Source organism: Mustela nigripes, chromosome 16 (genome assembly GCF_022355385.1).
Source record: "Mustela nigripes isolate SB6536 chromosome 16, MUSNIG.SB6536, whole genome shotgun sequence".
Lineage (NCBI taxonomy): Eukaryota > Metazoa > Chordata > Mammalia > Carnivora > Mustelidae > Mustela > Mustela nigripes.
Genome location: NC_081572.1, coordinates 31,971,591 through 31,987,077, shown reverse-complemented (window position 1 = coordinate 31,987,077; position 15,487 = coordinate 31,971,591). Strand labels below are relative to the sequence as shown.

At 50.9% G+C, this 15,487-nt stretch overlaps 2 protein-coding genes across 3 annotated transcripts in view; one reads left to right on the top strand and one right to left on the bottom strand.

The window, feature by feature from the left end:
• Positions 1 to 597: 597 nt before the first annotated feature.
• Positions 598 to 12,338, top strand: MKS1 (MKS transition zone complex subunit 1). Of its 2 annotated transcripts, XM_059378529.1 has the most exons (18): positions 598 to 699; positions 1,098 to 1,207; positions 2,504 to 2,574; positions 3,267 to 3,422; positions 4,670 to 4,767; positions 4,946 to 5,074; positions 5,342 to 5,446; positions 6,108 to 6,216; positions 6,753 to 6,809; positions 7,296 to 7,338; positions 7,589 to 7,654; positions 9,282 to 9,352; positions 9,692 to 9,761; positions 9,851 to 9,958; positions 10,636 to 10,769; positions 11,270 to 11,352; positions 11,438 to 11,535; positions 11,637 to 12,338. In XM_059378529.1, exons 1-18 carry the CDS (start codon positions 620 to 622, stop codon positions 11,726 to 11,728), a joined length of 1,680 nt encoding a protein of 559 aa, XP_059234512.1. In that variant the 5' UTR covers positions 598 to 619; the 3' UTR covers positions 11,729 to 12,338. The 2 variants fall into 2 exon arrangements, with proteins under 2 accessions (XP_059234512.1, XP_059234513.1); XM_059378530.1 differs by lacking the exon at positions 11,270 to 11,352.
• A 218-nt stretch (positions 12,339 to 12,556) lies between these two features.
• EPX (eosinophil peroxidase) overlaps positions 12,557 to 15,487 on the bottom strand; it is a 9,997-nt gene continuing 7,066 nt past the window's right edge. The window contains exons 11-13 of the mRNA XM_059378528.1: positions 13,984 to 14,221; positions 13,241 to 13,453; positions 12,557 to 12,971 (exon numbers count right to left, since the gene is read on the bottom strand). Coding sequence (XP_059234511.1) covers positions 13,252 to 13,453; positions 13,984 to 14,221 — 440 coding nt within the window. The 3' untranslated portion in view covers positions 12,557 to 12,971; positions 13,241 to 13,251. The remainder of the gene's footprint in view (positions 12,972 to 13,240; positions 13,454 to 13,983; positions 14,222 to 15,487) is intronic.

Here is a 15,487-nt window from a genome sequence, read left to right as displayed (position 1 = left end):
AATTTCCTTCCTTACTGTTAGCTTCCTTGTTTCTTCTTTCTCCGGCTCAGTGAATACCAACACAAGGACTACTAACTCTTCTGACACTTTTTTTTTTTTTTTGGTTTTCTTCCAAGAATATATTTTCTTGTCTGAGTAAGTGCCAACGCCTTCCCTGACTCCTTTGGGAAGAATGGGTGCATTCTGTGAGTCATGTCCACCGATTTTCAGGACAGTTTCCGAGCATTCTGTGGAAAGCAGTGCGGCGTGGTGAGAAAAGTCGAATCCGGGACTCAGGTCACCTGGGTCTAGTCCCCATCATCATTTCTGAATCTACGTGAAAAGGGCCGATGGCACTGCCTTGGTTTCCTCATTTATTAAGTGCATCATGTGCAGTCTTAGGTGTGAGCGAGCTTTGTCGCACACGTGGTAAGCGGTGACTCCGCAGTACCCCAAACGGACCGCGCTCACACCCTCCACCGGGGTCCGACTCGCTTTGGGCTCGCGCCGGCGGCACATTGCAAGAAACCTTAGGTTGCGCGCGCAGCATCTCCTCCGCCTCCCGAGTCCCGCGTCCCTGTTGCCAGGGGAACTGGGGGCGGTGCGCTTTCCGGCGCTGTCGCGGCGAGTCACAGCTGTCATGGCGGAGGCGGTCTGGAGCACTGACACCGGGGAGGCTGTGTATCGCTCCCGGGACCCCGTGCGGAACTTGCGCCTCCGGTAGTCGCATCGTCCCAGAGCCTGTGCTTTTATGCTCTCAGATAATTCGAGCCTGAACCTCACTTCTTGTTTGCTGAGTGCCCACCTGCGCTTTCAATCCCGACTCTGCCTCCTGGTCTCCCGGCGTCTCCCTCACTACCCTCAACCCGCTCCACTTACGGCTTCCAGACCTACCTAAACCCTTTCAAGCCTCTGCCCTTCTCAAATTCCTCAGAACTCTGTACCCAGTGCACTTATCCGCACCCTTCCCCTTAAGACCCCCGGCCGTGCTCACGCGCACACAACACACCTTGAAGCCCCACCCTCTTCTTTCTTTTGTTCCTCCCATCTTTGCTCTGTGTTCATCTTCAGGTTGTGTGTCTTGTAATGAGTGTTCTGGGCTTTTCTTTTCCTGACAGAGTCCACCTGCAAAGAATCACATCCAGCAACTTCCTCCGTTACCAGCCTGCTGCCCAGCCTGGGAAGGACCTCATAGACTTGGCCACTTTTAGGCCTCACCCAACTGCCAGTGGGTGTATGGTGGTGATGTGACCCCTTGGGGACTTGGGGAAGGGCCTGGAGCGGTAGTTGCCTTTTAAGACAGAGTAGGCCCATATCTGTAGTCTGAGAAAAGGCATAGAGAGGTTGTGTTCCTTGCCCAGGGTCACATGGTTGCTAAATGTTGAAGCAAGGATTTGATCTCAAGCAATTTTAACGATTCCGTTATGTTGTGTTAAGAGAATTGAGTAAGACATGATTCTTGCCATCAAGAGCTGAACTGAACTATGGCCAGATGTTGTAAAATAACAGAAGACTATACTTTTGATAGGTTAAACACCTGCCTGGCAAACTAGATACTGATTGTGGCATTTTTTGCTAAGAGAAAATATGCTTCAAACTCCTAATGTATGTGGATACTATACATAAATGTCTGTACTATGCATACATATATACATGGTGTGCGTGTACTACATACATGTATATAGTGTATAAATGTATACTTTATAAATACATACTTTATAAATTAAATGTATAAATGTATATTATAGTGTATAAATGTATACTTTAAATACATTTATAAATGTATACATAAATGTATATTTATGCCCACTACCTAAAACAATTTTAAAATTGGGGTAGGCTTGAAAAAGGTACATATTAACATCAACTGTGCTTCTGCAGTTTCCTTATCTCAGAAGCCAGAAGAATGAGAAAGAGAGGACAGTGTGTTTGTGTTAAATCACTAGTCTCTCTGTATTTGTTGTATGTGTTCAGATATATTCCCAGGCATGAGTGTGCACTGGTGTGTTATGAAGCAAATGTCTCAAAAAGGCATACTCAGCCAAGAGTGTATTCGGTTTGGTTCTTTAAGTAATAATTTATTTGCTTTTCCTCTTCTCTTCTGGCACTTTGTCTCCTAAGGTTACAGTGCTTGTGGTTCTAGACGTATGGCTTCAGGAACAGTAAGGACAAGGACGCCAGGGCTCCTTTCTAGAAAATGTGGACAGTGGGATTGAGGAAGAGCTATCCAGCCTATATCCTGAATTTAACTCTTGACACTGAATTAGATTAAATAATTCCTGGGAGCCATGCCTTCCTTTTATTCAAATTAGAGTGATAATTAAGACTGCTTGGGCCTAAACCTGGCTTCTACATACATCTACAGCCTCTCTAACCTTTGTTTAGAGTGAGCACTTAATAAATCCCCAAACTCCAGCTGGTTTTGTGGCAAATATTAAAGCAGGGACTTGGGTTATAACCAGTCACAGAGTGAAAGGTGGGGCTGATTTGACTTAAACATTTGACTTCTCTGTGGTCTTTGGAGGTGGACACCGCTCAGAGGAAGAGGAAGAGGAAGAGGTCGTGATTGGGTGGCAGGAGAAGCTCTTCAGCCAGGTGAGCCCATGCCACCTCTCCACTCAGTTTACATCCACCTGCTCCGCCTCCACCTGGCTGGTAGCAGGGAAGCCTTCCTGATACATACTGCCTAACTGATTTCCAGAAAATTATAGCAGTTTATACTTTTCCCTGTTTTATTTTTTTTTTAAAGATCTTATCCTTTTATTTGGGGTGGGGGGAGAGAGAGAGAGAGAATGAGTGGGGGGAGTGGCAGAGGGAGAGGGAGAAACTGACTCTCCATGGAGCATGGAGCCTGACATGGGGCTCGATCCCAGGATCTGGAAATCATGAACTGAGCCAAAGGCAGACCTGCTTAACTGACTGAGCCATACAGGTGCCGCCCCCCTCACCCCCCATTGTGTTTAAAGGGCAATATGACATAGTGAATGACACTACCCAGTTCTATGATCCTGGGTAAAACACTTTTCAGTTCTGGGTGAAATCTGCTGTCTGTAACAGGGTCTGGACCCAGACCTAGACCAGGGTCTAATTGTTCTAGACCCTCACTTTGGTTCCATTTAGCTCTAACATTCTTTGGATCCCCTGCCCTCTGTTAGTTCAGATAAGTGGAAGTGGGCTATGGGAACATATCAAATTATACTGGCTCTATAGAACTGATTTGACGAAACAGTTACAGGAACAAAAGTTTGACATATTCTCAGTAGATCTCTGTGTCCTTGTGACCTCAGTTTGAAGTAGATCTGTACCGAAATGAAGCAGCTTGTCAGAGCCCTTTGGATCATCAGTACCGACAAGAGATCCTGAAACTGGAGGATTCGGGCGGCAGGAAGAACCGACGAATTTTTACCTACACAGACTCTGATAGATACACCAATGTGGAGGAGGTATTGTTTTTCCTGGGCTCCCATAGCTTCCTTCTTTCCCTCCCCTAGCTTTCTGGCCTCATTGGGTTCTGTGTGTTAAACCAGAAGCCTGTTCAGACAGGCAGCCTCTCCAGAAACTGCCTGGTGCTGCTGGTAGCCAAGCTGGAGTCTGGGCCCAGTCTTCACGTGGTGTGGCTGCTGCTCCTTCTCCACCTGCTGGAGGGCCTGGGGGAGCAGGCAGTGTCTCTCATGATAGGCAGGCTAGAGACCCAGGGAAGACTTCCTCCATGCCTCATGAGATAAGGCAGGTGGGTGGAGCCTTGAACCATCTAGATAATGCAGCCACAACTCTGAATCTATAGGTTTCAAGAAGGATTCAGTACAGCTGTGGGGAGTGGGTTAGTGCTCTCTTCCCCACTGCTCACATACCCTTACGTTTGCCTCAGTCCCTGTATGACATGTTCTTTCTTCTCAGGAGATTTTTAAAAATTCCTTGAGAGAAAAGCCTGTATTTTCTGATTTTTGCCTATGACCTTTGTAGTTCTGCAAGGAGCAGGTATTAAATGAATGTTTTTGAAAGACTGATGCTTATGTTAGGTAGCATATAAAAGTTGGGTTTTCTGTTTTAGAAAAGTAAATGAAATTAGTTAGTGTTGAATTACCCATGGGAGGACTTTTCACAGGATACTTTGTATCCACTTTGGCATCTTTCAAGTACCTGGTAACATCAGCATCTACCAGGCACACTCACTCAACTTTTTGTTGGTATGTACTCAGAGATTGCAGACTCATTTATTTTTTTTAAAAGATTGATTTATTTATTTGAGAGAGAGAGAGCACGTGCATGGTGGGGTAGGGACAGAGGGAGAGAAAGAGAGAATCTCTGGTGCTGACCATGGAGCCCGATGAGGGGCTTGATCCCAGGATCCCAAAGATCATGACCTGAGGCAAAACCAAGAATCAAATATTCAACTGACTGCGCCACCCAGGTGCCCCTGCAGACAGACTCATTTTAATGTTAGCATAAATAAACTCATTTCTGAAGGATGATATGCTGCTAAAATCTTGGAACAAACCAAGGCATGGTAGGAATCTTCTTTGGCTTCTTTGTGCGACTGCTCCCCTCCCCTAATGTTTATAACTGTGAGGTGGGTGTACCTCTTAGATATAGGTTCCAGATGAGGTTTCAAAAGGAGGGCTTGCCTTCAGCACTTCATCCCATGTGGCCCTGACCAGAAGGGTCACACAGGGCTGTTCCCTTTCCCTAGCACTGTCAGAAAATGACCACCGCAGCCTGGGAGGCGCCATCATTCTTGGTGGAACGGATGGCCAATGTCAGGCGGCGACGGCAGGACAGGCGAGGGATGTGAGTACAAATAAGTAGGGGGTTGGGGCGGGGGGCTTCATAGTCCTTCCAGGCCAGTGTCTGGGTATGTCTGCCACCTCGAGCTTCCCGTTCTGCAGGAGGCCTCCTCCGGGTGTGCTCCCCCAGGTGCTTCCTTTGGGCTCTTCAGGGGGTGGCGCCTTCCTGTGGTGTCTTCCAGGGAGGGCAGCATCCTCAAGTCACGGATTGTCACCTGGGAACCCTCAGAAGAGTTTGTCAGGAACAACCATGTCATCAACACCCCTCTTCAGACAATGTACATCATGGCAGACCTGGGACCCTACGGGAAGTGAGTGAAGCCCTCACTGCCCAGCTCAGATCCTCCTCCTCTTCTCGTCACCCATCACGTACCCTGTTATAGTTCCCCCGGGGAATGCAGAAGGGAGGGACTGTTTCTTCTTTTTCCTCTTAGTCGTACTCAGAAGAAGGCATTTGACTATGACAGTTCTCACTCCAGCCTTTGTCCTCTCCCCTGACGTGGGCTGACTACCTCTTCCTCTCTCCGCTTAGTGGGACCAGCAGTGTTGAACCTGGGTGTTGATTTCCTGGTTTCTAGGCTTGGCTATAAGAAGTATGAACATGTCCTCTGTACTCTGAAAGTGGACAGCAATGGTGTGATCACAGTAAAACCTGACTTCACTGGCCTCAAAGGACCCTACAGGTGAGGAGAGGAAGAGAGGGGGCGTGGGGACTGGCATTCCTTTTCTTGGCTTCACTTCTTGCCTCAAGTTGAGGAGATTCTGAGAAAGTCCTTCATCTGCCTTGGTTTCTAAATTCCCAGCTAATGGTTCATATTCTCTTTTATAAGAGACCATTAGCATCCCGGGGACCCTGTTCTTGGAAAGTGGGCAGCTGTACCAGTTTGAAAGAGCTAAGTAACTTCAGTGGCATCGTTAAGTGAAAATAATTCTCTGTGCTGCTGCCTGCAGGGACCAGCCAGAGCAGGGCAGGACGAGCTCAGCCAGGTCTCTTCCTCTGGCCTGACTCTTGCTACCTCCCTGTCTTACAGTAAAAGAGCTATAAATTAGAAATGACCTAAGCCTACCTGTTGGTTTTTTAGGCGAGTGAACTGGTTGCCAGGAATGTCATGCTTTAGGGTTTCCGCATGACTTTGAGGCAGAAATGGGCCCCCAACCCATGCTCCATGTCCACTCTAATGCTCTTTCTGCTTTTCCATTTTGTTTCCCTCACCTGCTCATCGTTCCGGCCACTTTCGTCCTCGTTTGCTTTGAGCAAGGTGTATGGCCAATGATGACTCATTCCTGGGCTAGGTCTGGAGAGATCTCATCAGAGCTGGTCTTTCTGTGGCTTTGACCTTACAGAATTGAGATCGAGGGGGAGAAGCAGGAGCTGTGGAAGTATACAGTGGACAATGTGTCCTCCCTCGCGCAGCCAGAGGAGGAGGAGCGGGAACAGCGTGTGTTCAAGGATGTAAGAGTGACCTCCTTCCAAGTGCAGGGATGAGCCTGGGTGCCTGGGAGCTGAGACCGTGTCTGAGGTTCATGCCCAGATTTGCAGGGTCTTTCTTACTGGCCCTTTCCTGACATAGGAAGCACTGCTGACATATCAGACCCGAGCTTTTGATCCTACCGTAACATCATAATAATAACAATGGCCATTTATTTGAGCATGTACCATGCTCTGTGAGGCCTGTCATGTACTTTATTTCCTCACTTTAAGGTGAGTGCTTTTATTATTACCATTTTATAAATGAGGAAGCTGAGATTGAAAAGCCAAGAAGTCTGCCCAAGGTCATGGGGCTTATAAGTGCCAGGAACAGGACTGGGCCTCAGAGCAGCAGACTCCGGAGCCTCTGTGCTTTACTTGAAAAAGTTGGCGGTGTGGATGCTTCAGCCTGGGCTCTCTGTGGCATTTCCTGTTACAGCATCTTTTCTCCCTCCCATTCAGAACTGACCCCGGTCTGGCTGGGTTTGCATCTTGAGTTTGCTTATGGTTTTTTTCCTCAGCTGTATGGCCGGCACAAGGAGTATCTCAGCAGCCTCGTGGGCACAGACTTTGAGATGGTGAGTGGCTTGGCTTCCTGCCCCACCACAAGCTGGCTTTAGCCAGAGCATTTGGACTGTGGCTGAGTAACATCGTGTCTCTTAAAGGACATGGCTTCTGGCTTCATGCCAGAAGGAAATCAGACTGGCATATAGAGCACAGTTCTTCTTAGGTGTTTTAAAATATAGCAGAGGTGCATAGGTGGCTCAGTCGGTTAAGCCTCCGACTCTTGATTTCAGCTCAGGCTGTGATCTCATAAGGTAAGGGTCTTGAGATAAGCCCCACGTTGGGCTCCATGCTCAGCGCAGAGTCTGCTTGAGATCCTCTCCCTCTACACCTCCCGCCCACCCCCCAGCCTCGCTCGTGTGAGGGGAGAGTGGGGAGGAAGCCCACGGCAGCACATAAGGCGGCTGCCAGTGTCAGGTCTTCCAGGGACTGGTGAACGGCTGGAGGACGAGTGCCGACTCCCCTGGCTCCTGATCCTGTCCCACTTCTGTCTTCTTTAGACTGTACCAGGTGCCCTCCGGCTCTTTGTAAACGGAGAGGTGGGTAAGTGCCTTGCCAGACAGGGATCCCCTGATGCTTGGGCAAGGCCCTGACAGTTGTGAGGTAATCTGTCCCCGCTGGTGGAGGTGCTGGCTTGTCTGCCCTACTTGGGAAACTCAGTCGTGAGCCTTTCCTGGAAGCGCCCTCAAGGGCCTCAAGGGCCTTGCTTCCCGAAGTGCATAGGCCATTCAGTACAGGGTTGGGTGCTAAGGGTGACAGGAGAATAAGCTAAAATTGTTTATTGTTTTCTTAGTTTCAGCACAAGGCTATGAGTATGACAATCTCTACGTCCACTTTTTTGTGGAACTGCCATCTACTAGTAAGTAATATTCCTAAGTTTCTTTTATATCCATTCTGATAGTTTTGTAGAGGCATTAAGTCATGCTTCCCCACTTTGTTTTTTTTTTAAAGATTTTATTTATTTATTTGACAGACAGAGATCACAAGTAGGCAGAGAGGCAGGCAGAGAGAGCGGGGGAAGCAGGCTTCCCACTTGAGCAGGGAGCCTGAAGCGGGGCTCGATCCCAGGACCCTGGGATCATGACCTGAGCCAAAGGCAGACGCTTTAACCCACTGAGCCACCCAGGCGCCCCAGGCTTCCCCACTTTTTTCGGTGAAACTGTGACTGTTCTTTTCAAGATCATAGATCACTTTCAAGTTGTCAAATCCTGTGGTGACATCTTTGCATTCCTGCTACATGACCTCTGAGAAGCACGTGGCACAGCTCACGTTTCCTCACTCGAACTCTCCTCTTGGCTTCTGGCTCCACGCTCCTCTCTTTGCTCTCATTGGTGGCTCATGAGTCCCCTTGGCTCTTGGCTCATCTGTTGGTCTCAGAGCTGTAGAGTGTCCAGGGCTGGGCCTGGGCCTTCTATTTCTCCCTCTCTGTAGTCTTTCTAGGTGGTTCCGTCCATCTCATGGCTTGTCTACTACGTATGTCTCGGGCCCCTAGTATTCTCTCTAGCCTTGGCCTTTCCTCCGAACTTCAGGCTCATATCCGCTTGTCATTCCTGCCTAACATGATCCAAGAACTCTTGATTCTCCCTCTTGTGTCAAACCGGCCTTCTTGGTCTTCCCTAAGGGACATGATGATGCCGTTTACTTAGTTGCTGCTGCCAAAATCCTGGGAGACATCCTCGATTCCTCACTTTCTCTAGCTTCCCACAGCTAGTCATTCCATCAACAGTTTCTGTTGGCTCTATCTCCTGAAGATGTCCCCGTCCCCTCTATCAAGCACCTTGCACCAAACCTCCTCCATCTCCCGCCCAGGCCCATGAATTAACTTTCTAACATACCCCTTTACCCCTTTACCTCCTTTACAGTTCCTTTGCCACAGACACCACAGCCAAATGGAACCTTTGAAAATGTGAATTAGTTGGATCTTTCTTGAACTTTAAACCCCAATAGCTTTCCCTCCCACTTAGAGTAAAATCCCAGCTCCAAAGCTGGAGCAAGCTGGCCCCTGCCGATCTCTCCCTTACAATATTCCAGCCATACTTTCTGTTTTTGAACATGCCAAGTTCATTTCCTCCTTAGGGCCTTTTGGAGGTCATTTCCTTTGTCTGAAACCCTTTCTGTCCTATCTTTGCACGACGGAGTTCAGGTCTCAGCCCAAGTGTCCCCTCTGAGAGGTATTCCCTCACCACCCTGTCTAAGAGCCTGCTCTGTATTTAGTACGGCCTCTGTCACTACCTGATAGCCTCTTGTTGGTTTGTTGCCGGTGTCCCCCACAAGCTGGCATGCTAGCTCCTTGAGAGACAGGGATCACTTCTGTTTGCCCACCACGATATCCCCAGTGACTGGTCATGGCACATAGGAGACACTCAGCAAATGTTAGGTGAACGTTGGTGTGTGTGAATGCATGAAGAGGTGAAGGAACTTTGTTCTTTTCTCAACCCCTCACCTCCCTCTCAGGTCAGTTACCATATATGGTCTTTGGCTTTCAGATTGGTCAAGCCCAGCATTCCAGCAGCTCTCAGGAATAACACAGACCTGTGCCACCAAATCCCTGGGAATGGTATGGAAAACAGGAGGGCTCTCTGGCAGGGGAGCGGGACTCTGGAGATTATTGGGCGCCGGCCGGGGAAGCAGTCAGAGTTGCGTCCGGCCCTTCTCTGCAGGCTCTCAGGCTGCCGCCTGGTGCAGGGCTTCCCTCTCTGTCTTTCTGAGGATGGTAGCAGCTTATATGTGGGTTCTCTGTTCCGTCTGAGCCTCTTATTTCCCCTGTTGGGGGGGGGGGGAGGATAGTTTTTCTTTCTCCCTTGTGAAGGTGTCACTGGCCTCAGAGAGAACAGATTCTCAGTGAGGCCTTGCCTACCCCTGACCCTGAGTATGAAATAACACTTCTCTTGTTTAGGATAAAGTGGCTTACTTCTCCTACCCGTTCACATTTGAGGCCTCCTTCCTCCATGAAGACGAATCTGCTGGTGAGTAGCTCAGTAGATCCTGGGCCCAGGCTGTCCTCTGGTTGGGGGAAGGCCTCCTGTGACCTGGCTGCTTCTCTCACTTTTCCCAGACGCCCTCCCGGAGTGGCCTGTGCTCTACTGTGAGGTCCTCTCGCTGGACTTCTGGCAGAGGTATCGTGTGGAAGGCTATGGCGCTGTGGTGCTGCCTGCCACCCCAGGTGATGTCTCGTCCCTGCCCTCCACGTCGCCCACATGCCCCAGCTCCGAGGACTGACACTAACACTTCTCAAACATTTGGCCTCTACCAGAGGAGGAGGCACAATTTAGAATTAGAAGCATTGAATTTGCTGGATTCCTTGCTCCTTTGAGGCTTTCTCCCTGCTCCCTGAGAGACAGCTGAGTGAGCCTGCGGCTACCTCGGAAGCTGAGCAGCCCTGGCGTCTGTGGCATCTGCTTTGAGCGCCTCTGTTTTGACTCTCAGCCTAGAGGGAGACGCTCAGGCAGGGTGGGCTCTTGGTATCCGTGCATTGAATGGATTGGTAAGAGCCGCTGTGTCCTGTGTGCTGGGCATTGTGTACGGGCTTCCTGGGTAATCCCACCAGCCACTCTGCGAGGTGGAGGCATTACCATTGCCCTTTTACTAGTGAGGGGCACGGGGCTCGGAGGAGTGAAGAAACTTCTGCTGGGTACACAGGTAATAACTGGCAGAGCTGAGGTGTGAATTTCTAGCTGACTGATTTCCAAACAGGTACCCCAGACCACCAGGATCCCCTCTTCAGAGGTCAGGTCGTCCCCAGACAAGATGTTCCAGTGGTGGCTAGGCTTGTGTCACTGCTGGGAGTCCGGTGAGGGACCGCATGCCCTCTCTGGCTGAGGCCCCACTCTCCCGGCACAGGCTCGCACACCCTGACAGTCACCACGTGGAGGCCCATGGAGCTTGGCACGCTGGCTGAGCTGAGGAGGTTTTTCATCGGCGGCTCTCTGGAACTGGAGGACCTCTCCTACGTGCGGATACCAGGAACCTTCAAGGTACCTTTTGTCTCAGGGCAGACTTCACGTTGGGAGCTTAGGTTCCTATTTCTTCTGCAGAAGGTGGGATCAGGGTTAAGGCCCCTTTGTTGCCTCATTATTACTTAGTCCCTTCTTTCCCATGGCTTCAGCTGGAGGTCATGGCCACATCTTAAACCAGGTGCAGACATCTACACTGCTATCCTGGGAGATCTTGGGAAATGAGTAGATTTAAAGTCCTGTCAGAGTGACTGGCCACTCCTTCCAGACCTTCACTGAGGCTTCAGTCACCAAAGGTGGCAGACCTCTTCTCAGACTGCTTATTCTCAGCTGAGGTTAGGGCATCCCCTGATGTACAGTTGGGAGCCCCACATTAACCTTGAGGTGATGGAGTCTGGGTGCTGGGAGGAGGTCCCCCCCAGTGGATCTCTTTTCCAAGAGTGGGAGTAAGAATGGGTCTGCACAGTGCTTGGGGTCTAGAACCCCCAGAAACCTGGCACTGTCTTAACTGCATGCCTCAGGGGGAGCGTCTGAGCCGCTTTGGTTTCCGCACCGAGACCACTGGCAGTGTCACCTTCCGCTTGCACTGCCTACAGCAGTCCAGGTGAGTGACCCCGGCCCTCCGCCTCGGGGAGCCTTACCCCATGGGCTGGGCAACAGCCCTGACCATGTGCTGGGCTTCTGTGCAGGGCCTTCATGGAGTCAAGTTCCCTCCGGAAAAGGATGCGGAGCGTGCTGGACCGTCTGGAAGGGTTCAGCCAGCAGAGTTCCGTTCACAATGTGCTGGGTAGGTTTCCCTCCACCCCTTAGCCGGCCACCCCGCATTGGCACAAGCCCCACCCCTCCCCACACCTCGGTGGCTGACCACTCCACTTGCTCCCCTCACAGAGGCCTTTCGTCGTGCCCGGCGCCGCATGCAGGAGGCCCGAGAAAGCCTTCCCCAGGACCTCGTGAGCCCCTCGGGGACCATGGTTTGCTAGCTCACAGCGGCCCTGTCCCCCTTCCCCCCTGTGCAAGAGGATAAGACGGGTGATGTTTGAGGCTGGTGTCGTCCTGCCTCTTCATCTTTCTCCCCAGCGACCCCACCAGCCTGCTGAGACCCGGAAGAGCAGAGAGTCCCAGGCCGGTGCCTCTGCCTAGTCTTCGGCAGGGCCTCCCTCTGCCCGGGGGGCGGTACCGCTGGAGACCTGCGATCCCTCTCTGCATATTTCAGTTCCTGCGAGCGGCTGTCATGCCAGGGCAGGCTTGCTGGGTTAGCCCAGTGTAGGGTGACCCCACCATTAGTCCTTGCTCACACAGCCTCTTTTCTGGCTTGTCTCGCTGTCTTGAGAGCAGAGAGCTGCAGGCGCCTCCTGCCTCACAGCCTGCGTTACAAGCGGAGGCTCAAGAAAGGAAGAGGAGAAGATCCGGAATGCCTGGCCTGGGAGCCTCGGCATCCTCTTTCCAGGGTAGCCTCCTCCTGCCACTCGGGGCTTGTTGGATTTGAGATACAAGGAAATGAAGGCTGAAGGCAGTGCCCAGTCCTTTCTGCTAGCCGGGTAGTATCTTTTATTGTGTTTTTTGTACATAAAAACTTTTTGTACTGACTAACATGTTGGCCGTTTTTCTGCTCAGGTTGCTGGCGTGGCCAGGGTATTCTCCTGAACCTTCCCTTTTCTGCCCTTCCCCACTCAAGAGTGTCTGGAGTCAGCCCACAAGAGAGGCTTAGGGGTTAGTCCCAGTGGGGCCCTGGCAGTGCTCCTCTCAAATGTTTGGAGCAAAGCACGAGGCTGAGGCTGTGCCCTCCCCAGCCTAACGCAGAAACCAGCTCTTGCCCGAAGCAGTCTTTTATTGGTACAAGCGGAGCTCACCACCCAGCCTGCAGGCTCAGCAGAGGGTGGTGGGGTGGCTGGGTCCGGGTGTGGTGTGGGCTGCAGTCATGGCCGGGGGATGGGGACAGGCTGGGAAATAGCAAAAAGGTCAGAGACCAACCAGATGACTCTTCTTGCCTGGGCCTCAAGACCTTCTTGCATCCAGAGGCAATAGACCTAAGACCTACGAGGCTCCCAAGGTGGGCAGGTTCACTGCTGCCAGGAGCCCTGGCTGCCGCTCCCAGCCACAGAACCAGCCATGAGCCAGAGCCAGCAAAAGCGTCAGCAGGTGCGGTTGCTCCAGGGGAGGAGGCCTCCTTGTGGTCTTCCCCGGGTTCCCTTGTGCCTGTGGCCGGAGGCTTGGGGTGGGCTCCTATGGAACAGCAGACATGGGCAAGTGAGGAACTTGCTGGAGGTACAGATACAGGGCTGCTTTAGGATGCTGACGACTAAGCTAAGGCTTCCCAATTGCCCCCCAAAGTCCTAGGCCTTGGATTAACTCTGTCCAGAAGCTAGCATACCGGAAGCTAGCAGGGAAGACTACCCTGCCTCTGGTGACAAGTTTGGTTGTCTCTGCTTGGAAGTCTAAAAGGACTCAGCCATCTGGTCAGGGAAGGATGTTGGAGGAGGGCCGCCCCTTACCTGTAGAGGCCTCATGTGCCCCGCCAGGCTGACAGGTTTAGCTTCGGGATGGAGCTGCAGCTCACAAAGCCCCGCGGGTAGGTGTTGGCCCTGAAGATGTCCCTTGAAACGGTGGTGATACCGGTGTTGTCACACACAATTCGAGACAAGGAAATCTTGCGCAGGGCCTTGCGCTGTCTCTTGGTGAAAACACCCCGTTTTTCCCACCAGAATCTACCAAGACAAGTCAAGAGATGGAGGTGAAGGTCAGGGAGGAATGAACATAACCAGCACCTGCGGTATGCCCTGAACGTCACATTATTTCACTCATTTCTCCAGAATTCCTGCAAAAACTTATAAATGAAGAAATTCACAAATGAATTTATAAATGAAGAAACAAGTACAGTGGTCAAAGAAATTGCTCAGTATTAAGGGCGTAGTAATTTAAGCGGCCAGGGCTGGATTTGAACCTGGGCTCGGGTCGTAAATGATAAGCTTTATTGGAAGGAAACCAGATTTAGTCCTTTCTGCCTATGTTTTCTGGGACCTACTGGCCAAACAGCTCAGGCACCATCAGCCTTGCCCAGCCCATGGTCTCTCTCACGCTGACCAGGCTCTCCGCAGAAGAGCCTCCTGGCCTCAGACCCTGTGAGCTCAGAAGAAACGAATCTAAAAAGGGCGCTTTCCCCCTTGCTGAGTCTTGACATGCTAGTGCTTTTCTGCCCTGTCTCTGGGGCTGGTCTCTTCAGGGGAGGGTCCCTTACCTGTCCCCATCTCGGGCTCTCCTGAACTGGTTTTCAAAAAGACAAGCCAGAAGAGGCCCCACTCGGGCCCCTGGCAAAAGAGGCTCGGCAATGGCCCCAATCCAGATGTCAATGTTGTCAGGTGTCCCGTACAGATTCAGGAACTTCCTCGCCAAACCCCGGTTTCGCAGCACCCGGCTGAGCTGTGCCAGGTTCCGGGGCTGGGAGAGCCCACAGAAGCGCCTCCAGGCATTGTACCCTGTAGGGAAAGGGGATGGAGGAAGGTCAGTCTCACCCTGCTGACTTCCCCTTAGCTTCTGCTTCTCCACGGTTTCTTGCGAGAGAGCTCTGGGGTCAGGAAATGCCAGGCAGAGCAAGATCCCTGCTGACAGAAGAGACTGAACCTTCCAAAGATCAAACCACTGCCCTCTAGTTTCCAAAGTGAGTAGACAACCATGCTCTGTTTGCACCAAACTGAGGAGTGTGTCCTAATACAACACCTAATACCCCAGGGCTCTTGGGCTCAAGTGCATCACTTAGGTACAAATGAGACAGACACAGAACATAAAAGACTCTTACTCAGATCTGGAGAAGGAAAGAATGAACAAATACATAGGTGAACAAAGAAATGAAGAGCGTGGTTAAAGTTTATTCAGAAAAGGACCACATGCTGTGTGATTCCATCTACATGAAAGGTCCAGAACAGGCAACCACGTAGACATAGAAAGATCAGTGATTGTCAAGGGCTGGGGTGGGGACAGGCAGTGACCGTTATTGTAAGATTTCTTTTGTGAGTGAGGAAAATGTTCTGACGTTAGCAGTGGTGATCAGTGGGCCAAAGACCTTAACAGATGCCCACCCCGCAAAAAGAGCGATAGATGCACAACTCTAGATATACTGAAGTTATAGAATCGTATACTTTATATGGGAGAATTTTACAATATGATAATTATATCCCAACAAAGCCATTTGAACATTTTTTTTCACTACCAAGGCCAGTCTTCTGATTTCTCTGCTATTAGGATCCCACCCAGGACCAAGCCAGAGGATGGGGCAGGGACCATGAAGATAGGAGACAGATTTGCCCTAACCTTGAAGAAACACCTGCCCAAATTTGTCCATTGAACTACACCTCACAAACCCCATCCTCAGGGTGAGCAAAGGAAGACGATATAATGCTTTACTAAGCACTGGTCGTGATCATCTCTTAGGGTCCTCACAGCACCTCTGTGAGGCACTTTGTAATCTCCATTGTATCAATGGGTCTTTGCCCAGCTTGAGCAACTGTGACTTTCTTCAGGTCACCCCATGAGTAAGTGAATTTCATACAAGCTCTTCCAATTCTAAATTTGGTGTTGAACTTGGGAAGGGATTGGAGGAGTCTGTGGGAGCTAGTGTCTGGACAGTATTTCTGGGACAGCTTGGAAGGCAAGGTGTAGCACCTGAGTAACTGGCAATCTCAGTTCTCCAGCAGGGGGCGCCCACGGCTCTTTAGTGGGGGGAAATTGCGGTGGGCGCCGTATCA